This window comes from Chelonoidis abingdonii, chromosome 7, assembly GCF_003597395.2.
Source record: "Chelonoidis abingdonii isolate Lonesome George chromosome 7, CheloAbing_2.0, whole genome shotgun sequence".
In the NCBI taxonomy this organism is placed as follows: domain Eukaryota; kingdom Metazoa; phylum Chordata; order Testudines; family Testudinidae; genus Chelonoidis; species Chelonoidis abingdonii.
The window spans coordinates 34,287,185-34,308,655 of record NC_133775.1 but is presented as its reverse complement, the minus strand read 5'-3'; the positions used below and the strand labels follow the sequence as shown (position 1 = coordinate 34,308,655).

At 36.3% G+C, this 21,471-nt stretch overlaps 1 protein-coding gene across 2 annotated transcripts in view; it reads right to left on the bottom strand.

The window, feature by feature from the left end:
- Positions 1 to 351: 351 nt before the first annotated feature.
- Positions 352 to 21,471, bottom strand: part of BTBD8 (BTB domain containing 8) — a 61,835-nt gene continuing 40,715 nt past the window's right edge. The window contains exons 10-18 of one of the 2 annotated variants that reach the window (XM_075067789.1): positions 18,865 to 19,047; positions 17,914 to 18,051; positions 16,332 to 16,461; positions 9,923 to 9,984; positions 8,168 to 8,801; positions 7,726 to 7,813; positions 7,040 to 7,179; positions 2,667 to 5,102; positions 352 to 1,272 (exon numbers count right to left, since the gene is read on the bottom strand). In XM_075067789.1, coding sequence (XP_074923890.1) covers positions 803 to 1,272; positions 2,667 to 5,102; positions 7,040 to 7,179; positions 7,726 to 7,813; positions 8,168 to 8,801; positions 9,923 to 9,984; positions 16,332 to 16,461; positions 17,914 to 18,051; positions 18,865 to 19,047 — 4,281 coding nt within the window. In that variant the 3' untranslated portion in view covers positions 352 to 802. The remainder of the gene's footprint in view (positions 1,273 to 2,666; positions 5,103 to 7,039; positions 7,180 to 7,725; positions 7,814 to 8,167; positions 8,802 to 9,922; positions 9,985 to 16,331; positions 16,462 to 17,913; positions 18,052 to 18,864; positions 19,048 to 21,471) is intronic. The other variant, XM_075067790.1, reaches the window with a different exon arrangement.

Here is a 21,471-nt window from a genome sequence, read left to right as displayed (position 1 = left end):
TAAAACTTCAGACTGAATCTACTTTTTGAGCTGATAGACACAGTATTTCAGAACAGGCGTAGCATTCTGATTCATACACCAGGCCATTATTTACTGAAGTAAGGGGATATATTTGTGTTCCCAAGAGAGGAACTGTACCATTCTTACACTACCTCTGCAGTGTTGTATTTAAATAAATGACAATTTAAAAACAATTATTGAAAATTTTCAACACAAACAAAAATATACAAAATCAATCTGATGGAAACAAACTGAACAAGCAGCTTACGTAAATAGAGTCCAAAACTTTTTACATTCTGTAAATGCAAATATAAATTTCTAACATTTAAAGTACTGTTGGAACACAACACCTTTCAACACAACTGCTCAATCTTTTATTGTTTAAAAATCACCGTATGAAGAGCAAAAACGAAAAAAAAAGGTGCTACTTCTTGTGCAGTCACATGTTAAAATCCATGCTCAATAAAGACTATATTAACAAATGACAGAAAGGGGATAAAAGATGGAGTTTAAATCAAGATTTTTCTTGCAAGTCATCTAATTTTTCTAACAATTCTAGAAAATACATGCTCAAAGTTGATTTTAGAAAAACATCTATTTCAGCTTTGAAAAATTATTCTATTTGTGACTAAAGCTAGGTTATAAATTAACAGTATTTACCTCAATATATTGGAAACATTGCCTCAGTATCAAGAATTGGCTCTTCTTAACTGATGCAGTATTTCATTATTGTATGGAAACAATGCATCAAAAAATAGATTTGGGGTAGGGGTTGGAGTCCATTTTCAAACACTTGATCACTTTAATGATAGGTTTCCAGTTCAAGAATTGTCCATTCCCCTTGAGGAGAAGAACAATCTTCAGAGGAAAAGCTCGCCACTGTGATACTTGCTGAAGAATCATCCAGTGGCGACATTAGTTCAGTCCATCTACTGAAAGTATCAGCGTGTGATTTACCCTGAGGCTTTGAACCATCTCGTGCCAGAAGTAGTGTCTGATTGATAAGATATTCTGCTAAGTTAAGGTCTTCAGGAACAGAGTTTTTGAAATCAATGTTTGAGTCCTGCTCAGATAACAATTGCCTGAGAAGAGTCCAGTCCTGTTCTGCAAATTGCTGATCTTCAAAATCCACATCTAGAATGTCCCTTTCTGACTCCATCCTTTGCTCAATAGCTTCTCCAACATCCATCTCATATATTGGAGAAAGGGTTTTTGAAGGTCGATGCTCATACATGCAGGTTTGTGCCAATACGTCACAATCATCTATGTCCCCTGCAATAATTCATAATACTACACAATGTAAAAATTGCACATGTTCCCCCCTCAGGGCTTTGTAGAGCAAAATTTAACTCATTGCAGCAGAGACAATTCAACAAGTAGCAAAAAATGTAAATTTATACAAAATTGACAAAATGTAGGCATTTATTTTCTGTGTAAAAAAATGCAAAACACAAACAAAGTCTGGTTCACAAATTAAGTTAAAGCAGCAATCACCACTGGTAATTAACAATAAACCTTCATAATTAGAAAAATTCTGATACAGAAAAGACAAGTTATGTAAACAGACAATTAATGCACATGGAATTTCTAATTCACTGCAATAACGTAAAGTTGGAACAGAGGTGGCTGGGAAGGAAGGGAAAAGAAAAAAGAATATATGATCACTGAATGGTGATGTAAGGTCCAAAGAGAAGGAAAAACAAAATGGCTTATTCGCAGGCTTATTTTATACTACACATTATAAGGGTAGCTACAGCAAGGACAAGCAAAAACTTAAAAAAAAATAGTACAACTTTTAAAGGTCTTCTTCTGTGGTTCTGCTGAACATAGATCATCAGCATTTCATTACTCTTGAATACACAATAGTTAATATATTCAGACACTATTGTGTATTTTATAATGGGATACTTTGAATTACTGGTTTAGAAAGACAAAACAGATAAAACATCTAGACAAGCATCTAACTAGGTGAATCAAGCTGGAGCTTTTTTTTTTTTTTTTACGATCACTGGTTCAAATATACGCTCTCTTTTAGGAAATCTGTTTTCACTGGTAAAATTTAGAACAATTTAGAACAAACTGCAAGTCAACTGCTCCCATTGAAGTCTGGGAAACATCCCGCTGAATTCAGTGGGAGAAGGATCAGCATCCATATCTCCAAGTAAAATATATTATATTAACAAATCGCAAAAGTAATGAATATAACTGTTAAGGTAAACAGTTCAGTGCACTTTAGTAAGGTTATTACTGTAGTTATTGCACATCCCACTTAAATATATAATATAGGTTGTAAAGCAGACAAAACATATACAAAAGTTCCCACCGAAAGCTGATGCTGCCAATGTTAAATTGGACCAAAAATAATTAGCATGCAAGGAATTGTTCCCAATCTTTCTTTTTAGTACTGCATAAAATCGATCTGAATAGATTTGCCTAGTATAAATATTCAAGTTTTCCACTGAAACATTAAGTTATTTAATGTGTATCCAAAATGGATGAGCATTCAGTAAACAAGCAAATACTTAAAAGCATTTATGTTTTGTTTAAAAAATTTGAGCCAATTATTAATTAGAGTTCATGATCCGACCCCAGACATCACATTTCCAATATTCTGCCTGCTAATTTAATTTTTTGAGGGACTTAGGATTTCTATTTCTGTACATTACCTGCAGGTATATCAGTATTAGTGTATTCAGTAGGTGCTCGCTGACACTCTCTCACTTGACCTTCCAGAGTCAGTAACTGATTCTTACAGGGCTTTACAGGTTTTGCAGAACTCTTCTTTTGCATGTCACAATTTGTATCTCTTTGATGAAGGTCCAAATGACATGGTCTTTCTTGAGACTTCGTGTCATTGTCTGAAAGTTTATTGCACTGTTGAATTTCATTAATCTCTTCATTCTTACTATTTACCTTTTGCTCTTCTATTGTACACTGACTATCTGCTACTGACAGTACTTTCTCTGGGCAATTTTGTTCTGTCACTGAAGCACCCTGATTATCGTTTCCTTTGATTTCTGTGCTATGAGGATCTAGAAAAAAGTGCTCACTTTTATCTAATCTCTCACTTCTATCCTTTTCTTGCTGTTTGCACTCCAGGAATCCATCTTCAGTTTCCAATGAATACCTTGAATAATAAGTCTTTTCATGATGCTCCTGAGATACACTATCAAAAACATCAGAAGGAGTAGGGGAATCTATGGAATGCCGAAGGAGAGCATGAGCATCTCCATCATCAGATCCCAACTCTTCACATTCGTCTACTGAAAGTAAAACAGATCGCTTAAATTTTTTAATTGTAGAAAATTCTTGACTTTCAATATCATTCTCTGTTGCATCTTCAAAAGCTAAATTAACAATTCCTTGGAATGTCTGAGTAGGAGGGTTAGATTGAGGAAAGCTTTCTACTACATTTTCTGCTTCAGATTTTTCATCTTCCGTTTCATCTGCAGAAGAGGAAACTTGGTCTGCTTCCTGAGTAAATTGTGTGCTACCAAAAGTAGTGTTTTCATTTTCCCTGGTGTTGACCCTTAATACTCCTTGATGTGACCACACTTCTGGTCTTTTTCTTGGTATCTCATCATCACTTGTTGAATTAACACGAAAAAGATCCGAACCCTCTTTTTTCATTTTCACTTCTATTCTTAGACTACTGTCACAGATTTTTAGTTCTTCAGGTGTACTTGTATCACTGCTGCTTCTTCCAAGAAAATCATGGCACAACATAGTGCTACATTTAGAAATCCCTCTCTCATTTGATCCTTCATCATCCTGAGAGCCTCCAGCATCATAGTCTTCTGATCTCGGTTTGATATCATCAGAAGATGTTGTTGCACTGCCGATATCAGATTCAGGACTCTCTTTTGGATCCAACACACCTGTACTCAAATTCCAACGATCCATAAAGGGAGTTTCTGAATTTTCATGGCTTTCTGGTGTTTCTATAGTATCCATTTCTTTAGGTGAACATTTTTCTATAATGTGTCCTGTGAAACATTTTGAAGCAGCATCTGAGTCTACTGTAGCAGATCTGTATTCGGTCAAGGCTGATTTATCAGACAATTGACCAGCACTTGCAAATCCCTTTACATAAGTCTTAGAAGATTTTCTTTCATCTTGTTCTGAATTAGAGGCATTCATTACCTTAGAAAAGCTGGGTAAATGATCTTCTCCATAATTAATGCCCATTTCAGCGTTTAAGGTATCATTTTGTTCCACACAGTCCTCTATTGTGTGTGTTAAACATACTTTGCTGTTTCCTGAATATCCCAAATATTTCTGAGCTGAATCACAAACAGTTTTGCACTTTTTCAATCTTTCTTCTGAAACTGAAATAGGGAGTTTTTGGCCAGTATTCTTGCAAATGACTGAGTATGTATTTCTGCTAGGCTCTGTATAACAATTAAATTCAGTTGTATTACCATCATCTTCATCTACCAGATATGCAATTTCAATTTCATCTTCACAAACCTGTTTTGATTCCATTTCATTTTGCATTGAAATATTCAGCTTAGGAACATTTTGTCCTCTAACTTGAGTACAAAAAGGTTTGGTTTCTACTTTGTATTCCCCATTTTCAAGAGGATCCAATAATTTTCTTGGATCAGGTTGCCCTGATTCCATGAGTAGGTCTCCTGTGCTACACTCTATCATAGATTTTTCACACTTACTTTGTTTTGCAGGGCTGCATTTGTTATTGTCGTGTGGCTGAATTGCAAGAGAAGCAGATGTATGTTCAAGTTTCTGTTCTGAAATTTTCTGTTCAGGACTATGCACGTTTTTCTGGACAACAGGAGATTCACTTCTTGAATGTCTTTGTGTTGAAGACTGAGCTTTTGATATAGGCTGCCCAGTAACTATTTTCTGTTTTGGGTCTTTACTGCTTATAGTCTCACCTTTCTTTGAATGCATCTGATTTTTGGGTGTTATTTTTGCAGTGGCTTTAACTGCAGATGTTTGTGACTGTTTAATACTCTTTTTCTTAGATGAATGTTGTTTTTCTGAAAGTGTTGTCTGAGACAAATTTTGCATCATGTTTTTTCCTTCATTTTGTTTCAGAGACATTCCAGATTTTAATGAATTTTGTGAATCTCCTTGTGGTCCTAACAAATAAAAAAGTAAACAAAATACATTCTAGTCAGAGAACTATATTATTGATAAATTAGATGCATGTAAGTCAAGTAAAAGATTATTAAAAATATTTTAGACAACCAAGTAATTTTAAAATTTGTTAAATTAAAATTATCTTAAATGCAAACATTTAATAAAAATATCTTGCACTAATTTAGGACCTTTGAATCCAAAGCACTTTACAAACTGTGAATGTGGGAATCACTTCATCCACTACTGAAGTGCAGCCATTACTAGAGTGGAAAGCAGCAGCTATCTAATGGTACACAGAAATCACTGCTCAGTTGTTTAACCTAGGAAGTGATGAGTACTCTATTCAATTTAAATTACAGAAGAAATTTAAGAAAGCAGAATGTAATTATTCTAGTTGTAATATGGCAAAACCACCAGCATTAACACCCCTACTCTTTCAGAAAGTGTTGTGAGATCTTTAATGACCATAATATTCTATGATTCTATGAAATGGACAGGGCCTATGTTTCATGCACTAGCTGAATGCGAATTAAAAGAGCATTCAGGTTCTAATTTAAATCAATAAGGAAATGCAGTGTTCAAGCTGAAAATACTCCACCCTTCACTTTCCTTCTTGTGCCTTGGCACAACCAGGTCTCTACACAGTGAAGGTTATTACATACCATACCATACTTGCTATAAAAACAGCTACAATGGACTATACTTTTTGCTACTTATAAAATAGGTTGCCAAAGTGTTAAAATACAGATTTTAAAAAGGTAATTCTCAAGGCATATCGTCCTCACACCTTAAACAGATTTCTTCTTGCCTTATGATATGTTTTCCACGTCTGTGAATGCACAGTATTTCTATACTGATGCTTAATAATGGAGCAGAAACACAATTTAAGGAAAAATTAAGTTAGGTTTTACTTAATACTCTGAGGACTTTGGACTTTCACTTAATATATTTTATATCCCATAATATACTCTTATTTTACATCAAAATCTTTAAGAGTAATGAGTAAAATGCTACTTACCTTTTACCCTTAGACAATCAGTGCTACTGACATCTAGAGTTCAGTGCATGCTGGAATACCTTGGCTTGTGTGACAAGTCAATAACTTTGGGGCTGTAACTATGAGACTAACTAAATATGAGAAAAAATGGAGGCAGGTGACTAAAGAGCTTTCTAATTATGTTAATTTGAGCATTACAGATCTTTATGGTAGTGTTTTTTTGTTTATCTGTAACACTTGTTCCCTGCACATTATTGTGACTGGAAAACGTCATTCGTCTGCAGGTCTGATTTTCTACCTCCTACTTAGGTTTTTTCCACAATCACTGTAACTCTCTCTGGTGTTATGATACAATCAAAATGAAGCGATTTATTTTGGACTCTATAAAAGTTTAATTCTTATTTACACGCTTAAATTAAAAGATGATTGCAAAAGAAAAAGATAAATTTGAAATGTTTTTACTACATACTGTACAGCATGCATGCAAAACAATATTCAGAAATGATGAACACTGGAATCAAGCAGTGTTAAATATAAAAAGCATATAAAAAGGAGAAATATCTTCCATCCAATCTGGCTCTCTAATGTGTATTGTGAATTTGTCTCAGATACAGAATTTCTACTAAACTTAATGGAAGTTCTAGGTGCAGAATACTTAAGATACCATTAGAGGAAAAAAGATCTACAAAGCATATTAGGGAAGGGGTTTCTCCCCAATAGCTCGCCAGATTTTAAAAAATAAATATACACCAGGCTTATGAGAATTAAACAAGCAGAAAAATACATCTGAGGTCTGTCAGCAAAAATGAAATATGGGAAATACACCAAGATTGTCAGAACTTTTCTATTGTCTGATAACAAACTCCTTATCTGTGTTACACTATAGCAAAATGATTCAACTAGTCAAGTATGATTTAGTTTAGTGCCATTTAATTCTACCTGGGTTTTTAGCAACATTAGCTGGTACATTCTTTGTCTTCTGCTGAGCTGCAGAATTGCCACTCACATTTCCCTTTTTCTTCAAAACAGTTTGTGGACTTTGTTCATTGTATCCTTTCCCAGTGGGGTTTTTTGTCACACTATGAGAGAAAAAGATACAGCTTGCATTAGTTGCAAGCTTAACATCTAAAAAGTGAACTTGTTTAAATAAGTAAATAAATATATAAAATTCTATATATTTTAACATGGAAAGCACAATATATGCCATGTAAAATGACTTTACTCTTCCTGAAAACAAATAATATATTTAGGGACCTGTTTCTCCAAGGTACTAACTCCTCTCATCTTCCATTGATTTTGTAGATTCATCTAAGCTATTTCAGAGGCTACGTAGAGTTCTCAGCACTTTCCAGGATTCAGTCACATAATTGTTCAGATCTGCAGAGTTACTGTAACAATGTTAAAACAAACAAACAAACGAGCCCAAACCCAGAGGCAAAACAATGCTATCTTCACAAGAATACTGTACACAGTTATTTCTACTTTCTTACTAACAATGTGAAATACACAAATATTCTGAAATATTCTTAGGTTTAAAAACATGTTGATTAAATGACAATTACATTTAATCAAGCAATTGAAAACCAAGTATAAAATTATAAGTAATATTTTGATGTCCAACAAACCTATTTGTTGTAACGTTAGTCTCAAGTTCACTAGCTTTTTTGTTGGTGGCTCCATTAGTCATCTTCAAAACAGACTTTGTTTTCATTGCTATAAGCAAAATTAAAGATTAGTTATAGGATAAAATGTATGATATACAAATACCTAAAAAGAAATACTAACGTATAATGGTCAGATACTGAAAACAGCATAGATGCCAAAACTGGAAGAACTGAGATTTTTTAGTGCTGTCTTGTATATGCACATATTTTTTAAAAGCACATAACATTTGAGTTAGAGCCATTAATACATGGGCATTTTAGCATTACTTTTTGTAATTAATATTTATTTTTAAAATATGCCTGTGCAGGGTCATAACCATCTAGACTAGAACTTTTGGAACTCTCCAGGCTGTTTTCTAGCATATGACCTGCCTGAGGAAAGTCAGAAGGGGTCTCTAATTACCAGTATGTTTTTTTCCTTCATCTACTGGTTTATCCTCTTTGGGTTCATCTAGTTGTTCATTGGAAATCTGTAAATCGGTACTTGAGTTTGACAGCTTGCTGAAAGTTCCTGTCTCTGTTATTAGAGAGGGTGATTCTTTCCCTGTGGTTTTCTTCAATGGCTTTGTTTTGATTTGCACACTTGGGCTTCCAGTAAGTACTTTAGGTCTGGCACCTGAACTTTTTCCTTCCTGATTTGTTACACCTTTTCCACTTCCAGAATTTTTTTGCCCACTTGCAGATGACTTTTCTGAATCTTGTTTGGTAATCAAGCTTTCAGCCTTAGCATTTCCATTACTTTCTATTTTTGGCTTTATGACAGCTCTAGCCTTTGGTGAAGCAACCTTTTCCCCAGTTTTTGAATCCTTTGTAATCTTGGAAACTGTTTTCTTACTATCTTTTCCCTTTAAGTCATCATGTTTTGAAGTCTTATTAACAGTGTTTCTGTTGGTACTTGATGTATGTCCAGATGCTCCTAATCCATCAGATTTCATTTTATCCTGATTAGTGAAGGAACTGCCACAATAATTTCTCTTGCCTTTTACTTTCCAGGAAGTGTGCTTTATATCAACAGAGTCAGTAATGCGTCTGTTTAGCTGGAAAGAACAGAAGACATTTAGCAACACAATAAAACATGCATAATCTTTAGCTCTTGAAACACAGGTACTCCTGAAGTTTAGCATAAATCTAGCACTAAAATTAGAGTTTGGGAGGAAGAAATAAAATTAAATTTTCCAAGTCATGGAGCTCAGATTGCTGCCTTTCAAGAACTCTAAGTACTAACTCCAGTTCCCTTTACATCCCCTATTAAAGTCAGATCTGAGTCAGAGAGTACAAGAAATGCCTATGCAATACCTTGTCCTTTAGTTTGGACACAATACTGTATAATCTTTACTTCTTTATACAATTAGTTTCTGTTAGAGATTAATTTATTTTATAGGTTATATTTAGACTTTCAAACTGGGAATTCAATATTCGATTCCCTATGATCATGAAGACTGCCATTATTTTAAAATACATACGACATGGGAAGCTTTCAACCATTACAAAACAGTATATCTTCCTAATAAGGGTTTGGAAGATATACCTATACCCAGGTAAAGGTATTTTTTAGTGTTAAGATTTAAGCCCAAAAGAATGTAACCTAACTAGTAACAAAGTGAATAGTAATGTATATCCTTGGACATTAACCCCTATAACAGTACCTTTTCTGTCAAACAGCAATGTCACTTGGGGCATGATTCTCAAATACATGGATTGTTGATGACTTTGAAAAGCTCTTTCACAGCAAGCAGATTAATGAGGAGCATAACAGACCGAGTTAAGTGGTGGCTTGCGCTAGTGGAACAGCTCCATTAGCTCAATAGCAGACCACCCGTTTTTCCAAACTTGAGATCACAGCTTTATTATTATACACTAACAGGGAAGTGTGCAACAACGTCTGAACACAAATTCCTGTCTTCTGTTTGGCCCCAACTATTTGAAAGCATGGACTCGTGCTAACCCACATCAAAATCTAAAATGCTCTAATAACGGACACCACAGATTATGGATAAAATACTGGCTCAACTAGAATTACAAGGAAAATGTGATTGCTGAAGATTAACTAACACAGACCACAACACATTATATTAGTTTGAAAATATAAAGCATGAAACACCTAACTGCTCCTTATGGGATTCTGATTTTTTTTAATTGTAAGAATCTAAGCATTTACCTGAGAACTAGTGAATACAGGTTTTTTGCCAAGTCTTCGATCATCCCCTTTGTCAAAAGCAGCTGTATAGGGAAAAAGGATCACTATTATCAGTCGGAAGGCAGCATGAGAGACAGAGAGAGAGAGAGAGAGAGAAAGCCAACCTTATTCATGGAACTCTCTTTTGGAGCCAGAGAACTAATCAAGGGAGATCTATTTTGGCAAAATGGAAAACATTCAGTGGCTAGGGATGTTTTTGTATCTAGAGTACAGGATTCAGAGTTAGGAGATCCGATATCTGTAACGAACTCTGCAACAGACTTCTTATGTGACCTGGAGCAAGTTACTTAATGTCTCTGTTTCTCGATCTACAAAACAAGGATAATACCTCCATACCTCTGATGTACGTAGCTCATTAAATCTTTGGGGTGTACTTTGAGAACCTGGGTGTATAGGAATGTGCAAAAACAATCAATCACTTTCAATTAGTTCTAACCACCTATACATTTATACTAACATCATCTATTTGAAATAAAAAATCTATTCTCTTAAAACAACTAAACAATATACTGTAGTATATAGTGTGATCTGTTTGGGGGGCATGTGCTGAGCCTAGCGGCCTGCTAAGCAAGGCTGAGAGCTTCTTAAGGAAATTTTGATTCCTAATCCCGTTACAATCTATTAAGCATTGACCAAGGAGAGAACTAGCAGGGAGAACAAGGGTTTAAAAAACAAGCTTCAAAGTGACATGGGGAGTTTTGCAAGGGAGGGCTTGTCTACACTACCACGCAGGGTTGATCTAAGATATGCAACTTCAGCTACATGAATAGTGTAGCTAAAGTTGACGTACTAGATCTACTTACTGCAGTGTCTTCACTGTGGTTAAGTCGACAGCTGACGCCCTCCCGTCGACTCCGTTTGTGCTCCTCATTCTGGTGGAGTACCAGAGTCGACAGGAGAGCATTCAGAGGTCAATTTTATCGCGTCTATACTAGACGTGATAAATCAACCCCTGTTGGATTGATTGCTGCCCGTTGATCTGGTGGGTAATGTAGACAAGCCTAGAGTTTAGAAAGGAAGCATGAGAGTTAGATATACCTAACGCGCTCTAAACTTAGGCCAATAACCACCTCCATCCCCCAGCCCTCCAAAAGAAAAAAGGAAAAAAAGCTGCAAGAGTAAAAACAATGCAGGCAGAAGTCCAGCAGCAGAGTTGGGGCTATCCAATTTATTGCTAAATGCAGCATGCATGATTACCTGCTTTGTGGGCAGGTAGCATATGTGCATTCAGTGCAAGGAGCTCATGACCCTCAGAGACCGAGTACGGACTCTTGAGACCAGAGTAGCTGAACTGGAGAAGCTATGGGAGACTAACAGGTACATAGCTGAGGCTTTCTGGGACATATTAGAGAGTGGTTCTACCCCTAGTCTGACAGCCTCTGTGCTGTTAAGGAGGAGGAGGAGGAGGAGGAAAGTCTCCAGGAAAGAACATCAAACTGGAGCGGAGGGAAACAATCCTATAGTTCAGGCCCTCTTTCCAAATGATGTCATGGTATTCTCTTGCACTGAGAATACCTCTTGGGGGGGGGGGTGTGTGTGGGAGAGGGGCTGGTGGGGAATCCCAGTTATTAGTAAGAGACAGGTAATGGGGATTTGATCAATTAGAAATATGAATAGCTGGGTTTGTGATGACCAAGAGAACCACTGGTGAACTGCCTGGCAGGTGCGGAGGTTGTAGATCTCTCAAGACATCTAGACAGGCTTACGTGCAGTGCTCGGGAGGAGGCAGTGGTCATAGGGTACCAGTGACATACGGAAAGGCAGGAGAGAGGTCGTGCAGGTCAAATTTAGGCTTCTAGGTAAGAAATTAAAGACCAGGACCTTCATGGTAGCATTCTTGGAAATGCCTCCAGTTCCATGTGCAGGGCCAATTAGATAGGAAGAACTGCAGGGTCTCAGTGCATGGATGAGACTATGGTTCTAGTACAGAAGTGAGTGGGTGTAGTTCTTTGGCATGCAATGTGCAGGAGATCAGAATGGATGATCATGATGATCTCTTCTGGTATTAAAGTCTATGACTCCCCATACTGACTGCATACATGTCACCTCAGGAGAAACAGTTTCTAGACTCCACCAATGACTGCTTCTTGGAGCAGCTAAACCTGGAACTCACAAGGGGAGAGAAAATTCTGGATTTAGTCCTATGTGGAACAAAGGATCTGGTCCAAGAGGTGAACATAGTTGAACTGTTCGATAATAACGACTATAATATAATTAAATTGAACATCTTTAATGTCTTGGGGGAATGGGAAGAGGTGGAGGAAATACTAAAAAAGATCACCAGAGTACCATTTAACTTCAGAAAGAAGAACTACACAAAAATGAGGAAGCTACTTAAATGGAAATTAAAAGGAACAATCATAAGACTGAAATGCCTGCAAGCTGCATGTAAACTTTTTAAAAACTACCATAATAGAGGCTCAGATTAAATGTATATCCCAAATTAAAGAGAAAAAATAAGAGGACCACACAAAAAAATGCCATCGTGGCTAAACAGAGTAAAAGAGGCAGTGAGAGGCAAAAAAGGCATCTTTTAAAAATTAGAAGGCAAATCCTACTGAGGAAAATAGAAAGGAGCATAAACTCTGTAAATCAAGTGTAAAAGTAAGATTAGGCAGGCCAAAAAAGAATTTGAAGAACAACTAGCAAAAGACTCAAAAATTAAACAGCCATTTTTTTTAAAGTACATCAGAAGCAGTGAGCCAGCCAAACAATCAGTGGGGCTACTGGAGGATCGAAGTGCTAATTGGGCACACAAGACATTGCCATGAATCTAAATGATTTGCATCAGTCTTCACCAGAGAAGATGTGAGGGAGATTCCCACACCTGAGCCATTCTTTTTAGGTGACCAATCTGAGGAAATGTCCCAGATTGAGGTGTCAACAGAAGAGGTTTTGGAACAAAATGATAAATTAAATCAGTAATAAGTCACTAAGACTAGATGGTATTCAACCAAGAGTTCTGAAGGAACTCAAATACATAACTGCAGAACTATTAAATGTGGTATGTAACCTATGACATAAATAAGCCTCCGTACCAGATGACTGGTGGACAGCTAATGTGATGCTAATTTTCAAAAAAGGCTCCAGAGACTATCCTGGCAATTACAGGCCAATATGCCTAACTTTCATACCAGGCAAACTGGTTGAAATTTCAGTAAAGAACAACGACATATAGATGAACATGATATGTTGGGAAAGGGCCAGCAGAGCTTTTGTGAAGGGATATCATGCCTCACCAATCTATTACAATTCTTTAAGGGAGTCAAAAACATATAGAGAAAGGTGATCCAGTGGATACAGTGTACCTGGACTTTCAAAAAGCCTTTGACAAGGTCCCTCATCAAAGGCTCTTAAGCAAATTAACAGTCATGAGATAAGAGGAAAGGTCGTCTCATGGATCAGTAAGTGGTTAAAAGATAGGAAACACAGGGTAGCAATAAGTAGTCAGTTTTCACAATGGAGAAGGATAAATAATGATGTCCCCCAGTGATCTGTACTGGGACCAATGCTGTTCAGCATACTTATAAATGATCTGGAAAAAGATGTAAACAGTGAGGTGGCAAAGTTTGCAGTTGATACTAAATTACTCAAGAACATTAAGTCCAAAGCAGACCGCAAAGAATTAAAAAGGAATCTCACAAAACTGGGTGACTGGGCAATAGAATGGCAGATGAAATCCAATGCTGATAAATGCAAAATAATGCATATTGGAATATATAATCCAAATTATACATACAAAACGATGGGGTCTAAATTAGTTGTTACCACTCAAGAGAGACATTGTAGTCATTGTGGCTAATTCTCTGAAACCATCCACTCTGTGTGCAATGGCAGTCAAAAACGCTAGAATATTAGGAAAGGGATAGATAATAAGAGAAAATATCATAATGCCACTATATAAATCCATGATACGCTCACATCTAGAATACTGTGTGCAGTTCTGGTCACCCCATCTCAAAAAAGATATATTAGAAATGGAAAAGGTGCAAAGAAGGGCAACAAAAATGATTTAAGGGTACAAAATAGCTTCTATAAAATGAGAGATTAAAAAGACAGACTGTTCAGCTTGGAAAAGAGATGACTAAAGGGGATACAATAGAGGTCTGAATGACAGGGGATGGATCACTTGATGATTGCCCTGTTCTGTTCCCTCTGAAGCATCTGGCATTGGTCACTGTCAGAAGACAGGATATTGGGCTAGATGGACCATTGGTCTGACCCATTCTCGTGTTCTTTGTCAAAAGCTGTAGTCTCCACATATTTGCATACGTACATTATATACACACTACCTCTTGAGGCAATACATGTTAGTTTTAAAGTTATCTGGAGGACATTATGTAAGCTTTTCTGGGCAAGGAATGCATCTTATCCATGTTTGTAAAGCACTGCGTGTAATGCTATATAACTGAATTAATAAAGCTATTAATACATATTTTTTCTGTATAACATCTGGGAGGCATCAGTCAATGAAACCTTCAAATCTGTAGCGGTTGTGCAATATAGAAAGGATATATGTAAATACTGTACACAGAGAAAAGGGATAAAGATTTATTTTTGTTTATATGCATTTTTTGGCTTGATGCAAATTTATTCTGAGAAAAATGGGTTAAATAAACATTCACTCTTCACATGCTATATTCTACTATTTATTTATACGGACAAAGCACACAATATGACATAAGAATTTTCTACAAAGCATCTTTATTTAGCTGTATAGAAATCCTGCAAGAAAAGGCAAGATGCTGAAAATGGCACCACAGGGATAATATTTTTTCAGTGATGACTCTGCACATTAATATACAGCAATATATTAATACAATTTTCCCATAAACTTGTGCCCAGGAGAACACAGAAATGCTGTGAATGAGAAAAAGATTGTCTTCTTGTCTTAATTTTGTATATTTCCTATCCTAGGATATTAATCTACAAAGGTTAGGTCTTTTCAGAATTCAGTAGTACCTGAAATTTTCTCAAGATGAAAGTTGTTTGACCTCTGTGATCCTAAACAAATCTCATGTAAGAATTAAGATGCTTCTAGGAAAATACCATCATTTTGTTTATAGAACAAAAACCTACACTGAAAGTTTTCCATAACTTAATAGTTTACAGTTAAAATGAAGTCTCTCAGAGCTGAATTAATGCTATATAACTCTGAAACCCGCCCCCCAAAAATAACTTTCCTACTGTTAAGATGGAGAGTTGAATGACACCCACTTTGTGAACCCAGGTCTAGGCACTACTTTACTTTACAGTCCTAGTACAGAAGAACATCAGATGCCAAACGTACTCCAAATTATGCTTCTATTCCTGAAAGCAACCCCCCAAGTTACTAAAGTGCTTTATAATAAAGAATGAAATCACGAGCCTTTTTCAGAAAGTAGCAATCAAACATAATTTAGTAACATCCTTAAATCAGGCTTGTAAAGACTGATATAGTCCATCTTTCAACCAACATGTTAAGAAATAAAAATTTAAATCCATCTATAATCATGTACGATTTTTCATTAAAGTCTCAATTTTAATGTCTTCGTTAATAAAATATTTAAGATATTTTACCTTTTACTATGAATCAAAGATGAGCTAATTTTAAAGAAAATTTAAACGAGTCTCACATTTTTTCCTTTATAGAACTGCACTATCACAAAGCAAATATTCAACCAAGGTCCTGAAGCCATTTTCACTTCTACACCCTCAAAATTTCATTCCACATATTTGAAAATAAGGAAGCATTCAGAGCACAAACTCCTTTTGTTTCAAGCTGAAGTACTGCCTCTTAAAATTTTAAGAGATCACTATGCAGCTTCCTGGGGGGCTCTCTGCAACACATACAATATCACAATACCAATCAATTGTGAAGTCAAGCCATCTACATTTATTCACAGTCCACATGAGATGGATATTATGCAAGAGATATACAATCTTTATACATTAATATGAACTGATTAAAAAAGAAACTGAATTCATAGAATTAGTAATCTGCTTTCTGCAGATTTAAATTTCCTATAATGCTTATCTGCTTAAAAATGGAGATAGATAATGGTTTCTTTAATGCTATTGCAATATTTTTAATAATTTTGAATAGCTGCAAACAAAAATAGACGTAATCTACATATAATGTTTCCATTTTTCATATCTATAAAAATAAAAGCCCGGAAAATATTCACAGAACACTGTTAAATAATTTCCAGGCATGAACCTGGCTAAGCATATTATCTTTGCTTTCATTTATAAAATTCTTCTTTAAAAGCAAGAGCACCACAGTTTTAAGCATGTTATAGTTTGTTACCAGCCCCCAACACTACCAACATTTTTTCTATTAAGGACACTATTATTATACAATGATAGCTGTTCTTGGTTGCTTGCGTACCTGCTTGTATTTTCTCTTGATGATCTGGTCTCATCAGCTTCCAGCTTTCTGTGTGACGAACAGCATAAAAAGACTGAACCAGGAAGATCCACAGCTTATCACGCAGAGCCTGGATCTTGCACGTAAAACCCTGTGTTCAAGTAACAAATCAGCAGCTGGCGAGAGGCATATTGTCATAGCAACCAGTCATTATTCTTGTCAGAATCTACTTACTCCCTAAGCTAGATCAATGATGTCATCATTTATATTTTACAATAACCTAGTAGATGCAGATGCTGTTTATGAGGGCTTATTGTCCCCCCACACACCAAAATTTTATAGTTTGAAACTAAGCCACTCCCACAGAAGCGAAAGCATCACAAACCAACACATTCCTTTTTTAAGTTAATCCTTTCAGAGCATTTTACTATCAGCTCTGTCACTACAAGGTCAAATTCTCTTGGGGACAAAAATGTATCTGATTAAATTTTCACACTCTTACTGAGTAAGTCTATAATAGCACTTGATTGCAGTAGTTTAAGAAAAGATTTAAAAATTTTTGCAGGTAACATTATAAATTGTAATCCGTGTCTCCTATCATTCACATGTCACTCATGACATTATAGCTGATTTTCATTTAAAATGTATTATTTAGATTGTGGTAGCACCCACAAATGATAGGCACTTTCCAAAAACATAGGAAGATCACAGTTCTTGCTCTGAAGAGTTTGCTTAAAAAAAATCAAACACAACCCTCATTCAAGTTTTTTTTTAAAGTAGATTAATTAAAAATAAACTCCATCCCCTAGAGTAAATTTAAGGTTATTTAATTTTTAAATATTCTTTCTTGGTCACATATTTACAATAGTAGTGAACATTAGTAGTGCCTTCCCACACACGTTATTAGTCATTGCTACTAGTCTGGAACACATAGTGTTGCCACAGGCAGTGCTAAGTACTTTTTTTTTTTTTTTTTTAATTTTGCTCTATACCAGGGGTGGCCAACCTCCAGAGCCGCATGCAGCTCTTCAGAAGTTAATATGCGGCTCCTTGTATAGGCACCAACTCCAGGCCTGGAGCTATAGGTGCCAACTTTCCAGTGTGCCAGGGGGTGCTCACTGCTCAACCCCTGGCTCTGCCACAGGCCCTTCCCCCACTCCATCTCTTCCCGCTCTCTCCCCTGAGCCTGCTGGGCCCTTGCTCCTCCCCCAAGAGCCTCCTGCACGCCACGAAACACCTGATCAGGAGGTGCGGGGAGGGAGGGGAAGGTGCTGATCAGCACTAGGAGCGGGGTGGTAGAGCTGATGAGAGGCTGCTGACATATTACTGTGGCTCTTTGGCAATGTGCATTGGTAAATTCTGGCTCAGGTTGGCCACCCCTGCTATACACAAATGCCAGTAGGTCCTTTGTTTTCAATGGGACTTTGCACAGGTGTCATGGACCACCTGCATGGATCCAGCTGCAGTATTGGGGTCACAGAGTCCAAATTGCATAACTTGATTTGAACTCTTACGCCAAAACAAAAACAAAAAGCTACAGTTTTAAAATAACTGAATAAGTGTTGTGAGCTATTCTTTTTCTATTATCTACTGCAAAACCTACCATTTCCTTCACATTTGTGGAGCTCAACAAACTATCCACAGCTATAAGAAGAAAGCAACTGTTTTCAATGCTAATGTTTTTCTCAACTGCTTTTAAAACTTGTTCTAGAAGATCAGGTTTGCTGCTCATTGCTTGTGCCTAAGGAAACAACGAAAAGGGAGTCATTTAAAATAAACGTGTATTTCATACAAAAAATACTACCCAACAGAAAGTGATCGTTGTGACTTTGGTGTTCAGTGTTTTCCAGTTATTCATTCCACCTTTCTCTCCACACAAAAAAAGGTTCTGTAAATATTTTTGAGATCTCATCATCTAGCCAAACAAAATCTTAGGAAGAAGCAGCTGGTGTTGAATTTATAGCTGAATACCAATCTGAAGGAAAGGACAGTTTTTGATATATCCATTTTTAATTTTTGATGCATCAGAGCACCTTGCCAAATCTGTGTCTTATTAGGGAAATGCAGTGCTGGGTAAAATTAGACAAGATCTTACCAGGAAATACTGCAAGGAACTCTTTCAATTAATACCTTAACCCTTAGTAGCGATGCACATTTGCAACTCAAAGTCAATGGATATTGTGGCATGCCCGTGCTGCTACCTTGGACTTTGGTCCTGTACATGCTTTATGATGTGTTTATGCACATGCTTAACTTTACACACAAAAGAGTAGTACCCTTGACTTCGTGGTACTACCCACACTTGCTCAACTTGAAGTATGTAACTTTATATAGGATCAAAGTCTTAATTCCTTTGAAAAAATTATGCCCTAATAACTGACCCTTGCCCTAATATTAAATTCTTATGTAAAATTATTTGTAAAGCGACACTGAAATCATTCTGAGTAAGTTAACAGCCTAAGTTGTTGGGAAGAACCCACTCCCATACAAGGAAGCGTAATAATAAAATGCATTTGTTTTGAAAAAAGTAGAACGTAACTTGTGAGCATTTTACCTGCAAGAAAATATGAAAACTTTCACTCTCTATTATATGAGGGAACTTTGTTACAATAAATGTTATGCATTCTTCTTGAAGCCTAGATGCCAAGGCCATAGCCGTTTCAGTCCATTTCACTCGGGGAAGACTACTGAGCAGCCGGTCACTTTCCATCAAAAGAGAAGCTGCATTCTTGTGGTTCTTAAAATAAAAGCAATTAATATATATATTAGAATAGTTATCTAATAGAGTAGACATCCAAGAAAATGCTGTTTCTCAAATAGCTCTTATTCAGTTACTGAACACCTACACTTACTATTAATTTCACTTACCTTAATTGTATTTGGATTTTAATATTAGTGTACTTCACTACCCTTTTTTAAGTTAATAAGTCTGGTGGGCTCAATTATTTCTAATCTCTGCTGATGCTAGGGGAGAATGTTTTCATAATGGGATTTTATTATATTTTCCCTTTTCATCATTGTATTTTGTTGCCTAGAGAGTAGGCAGATTCACAAACAAATGCCAAACACTAAACTAGTAAGGGGAATCTCATAGGAAAGTTAAATGGGAAGGATAATACTAAGTCACATGAGAATGTGAAAGCCATGTTGACATAAGGGGCAGGGAGAGATCTACATGGCTGGGAGACATTGCCAGAGCCTCCCGCACCCTGTCCAATGAAGCAACGGTTGGACTTCACAGAATTTTATCTTCACTTAGCCTCCCCATCCCCCAGTTTTCCATAGGAAGGAGCGAGCTGATCCATGTGGCATTTATTTGTTTTAAACATAAATAAATAAATAAATAAAGGGAGATATCCTATCTCCTAGAACTGGAAGGGACCTTGAAAGGTAATTGAGTCCAGCCCCCTGCCTTCACTAGCAGGACCAAATACTGATTTTTGCCCCAGATCCCTAAGTGGCTCCCTCTCAAAGACTGAACTCACAACCCGGGGTTTAGCAGGCCAATGCTCAAACCACTGAGCTATCCCTCCCCATGTTTCCTAATATTCTCTCCCTTTTAATTTAGTTTTACTGTGACTTTGACCATATCACCACCTGCTAACTCACACCTTAAAAGTAATTAACAATTTATCATTATCCACCAAAGTAAAATGGATTAAAAGATCTATTACATGTGACCTCCCAGGTCAGTTGATAAATTATACAATATGCTCAATAAGCTTTATTCCCCCCCCCCGCCCCTGTTATCTTGGTTTAAAAATGCTGCCAAAAGTAAACTGTTTTCTACAAGCAGGGTCTTGTGTATTCTTCCTAATGCAAACAAAGCAGTAGTAAACCTGTAAAGTAATCAAAATTTCTAGTTCTCGTCATTTTCCTAATTGTTATGGAATGAGAGTTCATCATGGGAAAGCAAAGACAAATTAGCGAAAAAACAATGTAGGAAAGAGAAAACATACTGATGGTTTAAAAAGCTGAAATTTGGTTAATATTAGTTAGATTGCTATAGAAAATAAAAACACTAAGTTCAACTAAATACATGACAGAAAAGTGTTACAAGTTCAAATTCACACTTACCAAGAAAGCTTGAGTACTTTCAGCTCAGAGAAAGAAAAAAAACAGCATGTATTTTCTCTGTGTATATTCCAACTAGGAGTATACTTCCTGCAAGTCCTTGCTCAACTATTTTTACATTTGTTATGGGCAAAGCCTATTTCTCATATGTGCATATAAATGCAAATAAAGGATTAGCATGCACTTAGGGTTCGATCTTACTCCCACTGGTTCAATTACAAGCCTCTTTAATAGTGGAGGATCAGGTCCTTACTCACAAGACGAGGAGCATCTACCTCTTTCTTGCAAGGTGCTGAGTGCCCACAATACCCATTAAGCACTTCTAATGAAATATGAAATACCTCCACAGCATCCAGTTAAATCAGCACCTTACAGGTCTGGGCCTATCTGAATCTTATTCTTCCAGACGTAATCTATCTCTAGGGTAAGAGAGAACTGTGAACAACTATAGTTTTGTTTTAGGAGGAAATTTATTTTTCTTTTCTAAAAAACGGTTGCTTCCAAACACTTGTTTGTTAGGCTACCAGGATAAGCACCCTTAAAGTGGTTTTAAATGGCACTCATACTTAGAAGTTTTTAGTTTCTTGTTCCAATCTTTGTGGCTTTTCATCAAAGTCTCTCCACTGCAAGTCTACTTCTCCATATACCTCACACTCCTCTCAAGATTTGCTATACAGGAGCAAGAGAAACAGCTCAGTATTTTGGAAAATTTGTTGCTTCTCTGCTGCCTTTAATGTTGTTTCAATGAAAGTTCACAAAGCCAATAGTGATTCTACCCAAGCTTACACCTGTACATTTGGAAATTGTGTATATCAGAAGAAAGCATTCCATTATTATATTTAATTGGCTTTTAAATTTAAAATGTCCAAGATTGACAGATGAAAGAACCAATAAGCTCAGATTTACAGATTGGGTATAACTGTTGAAAAGTACTATGCACAGCATAAAAAGTTTTTTGTAAAATGTAATAGCTTGAGTAAAAGAAATATCTATAAATATTAGACTGTTTTGCCAAGAAGCCTTAACATTTTTGCAGTTTTTAAAATATGCAAAACCCCATAAGCCACTAGAGAATTTTCAGTCTCAG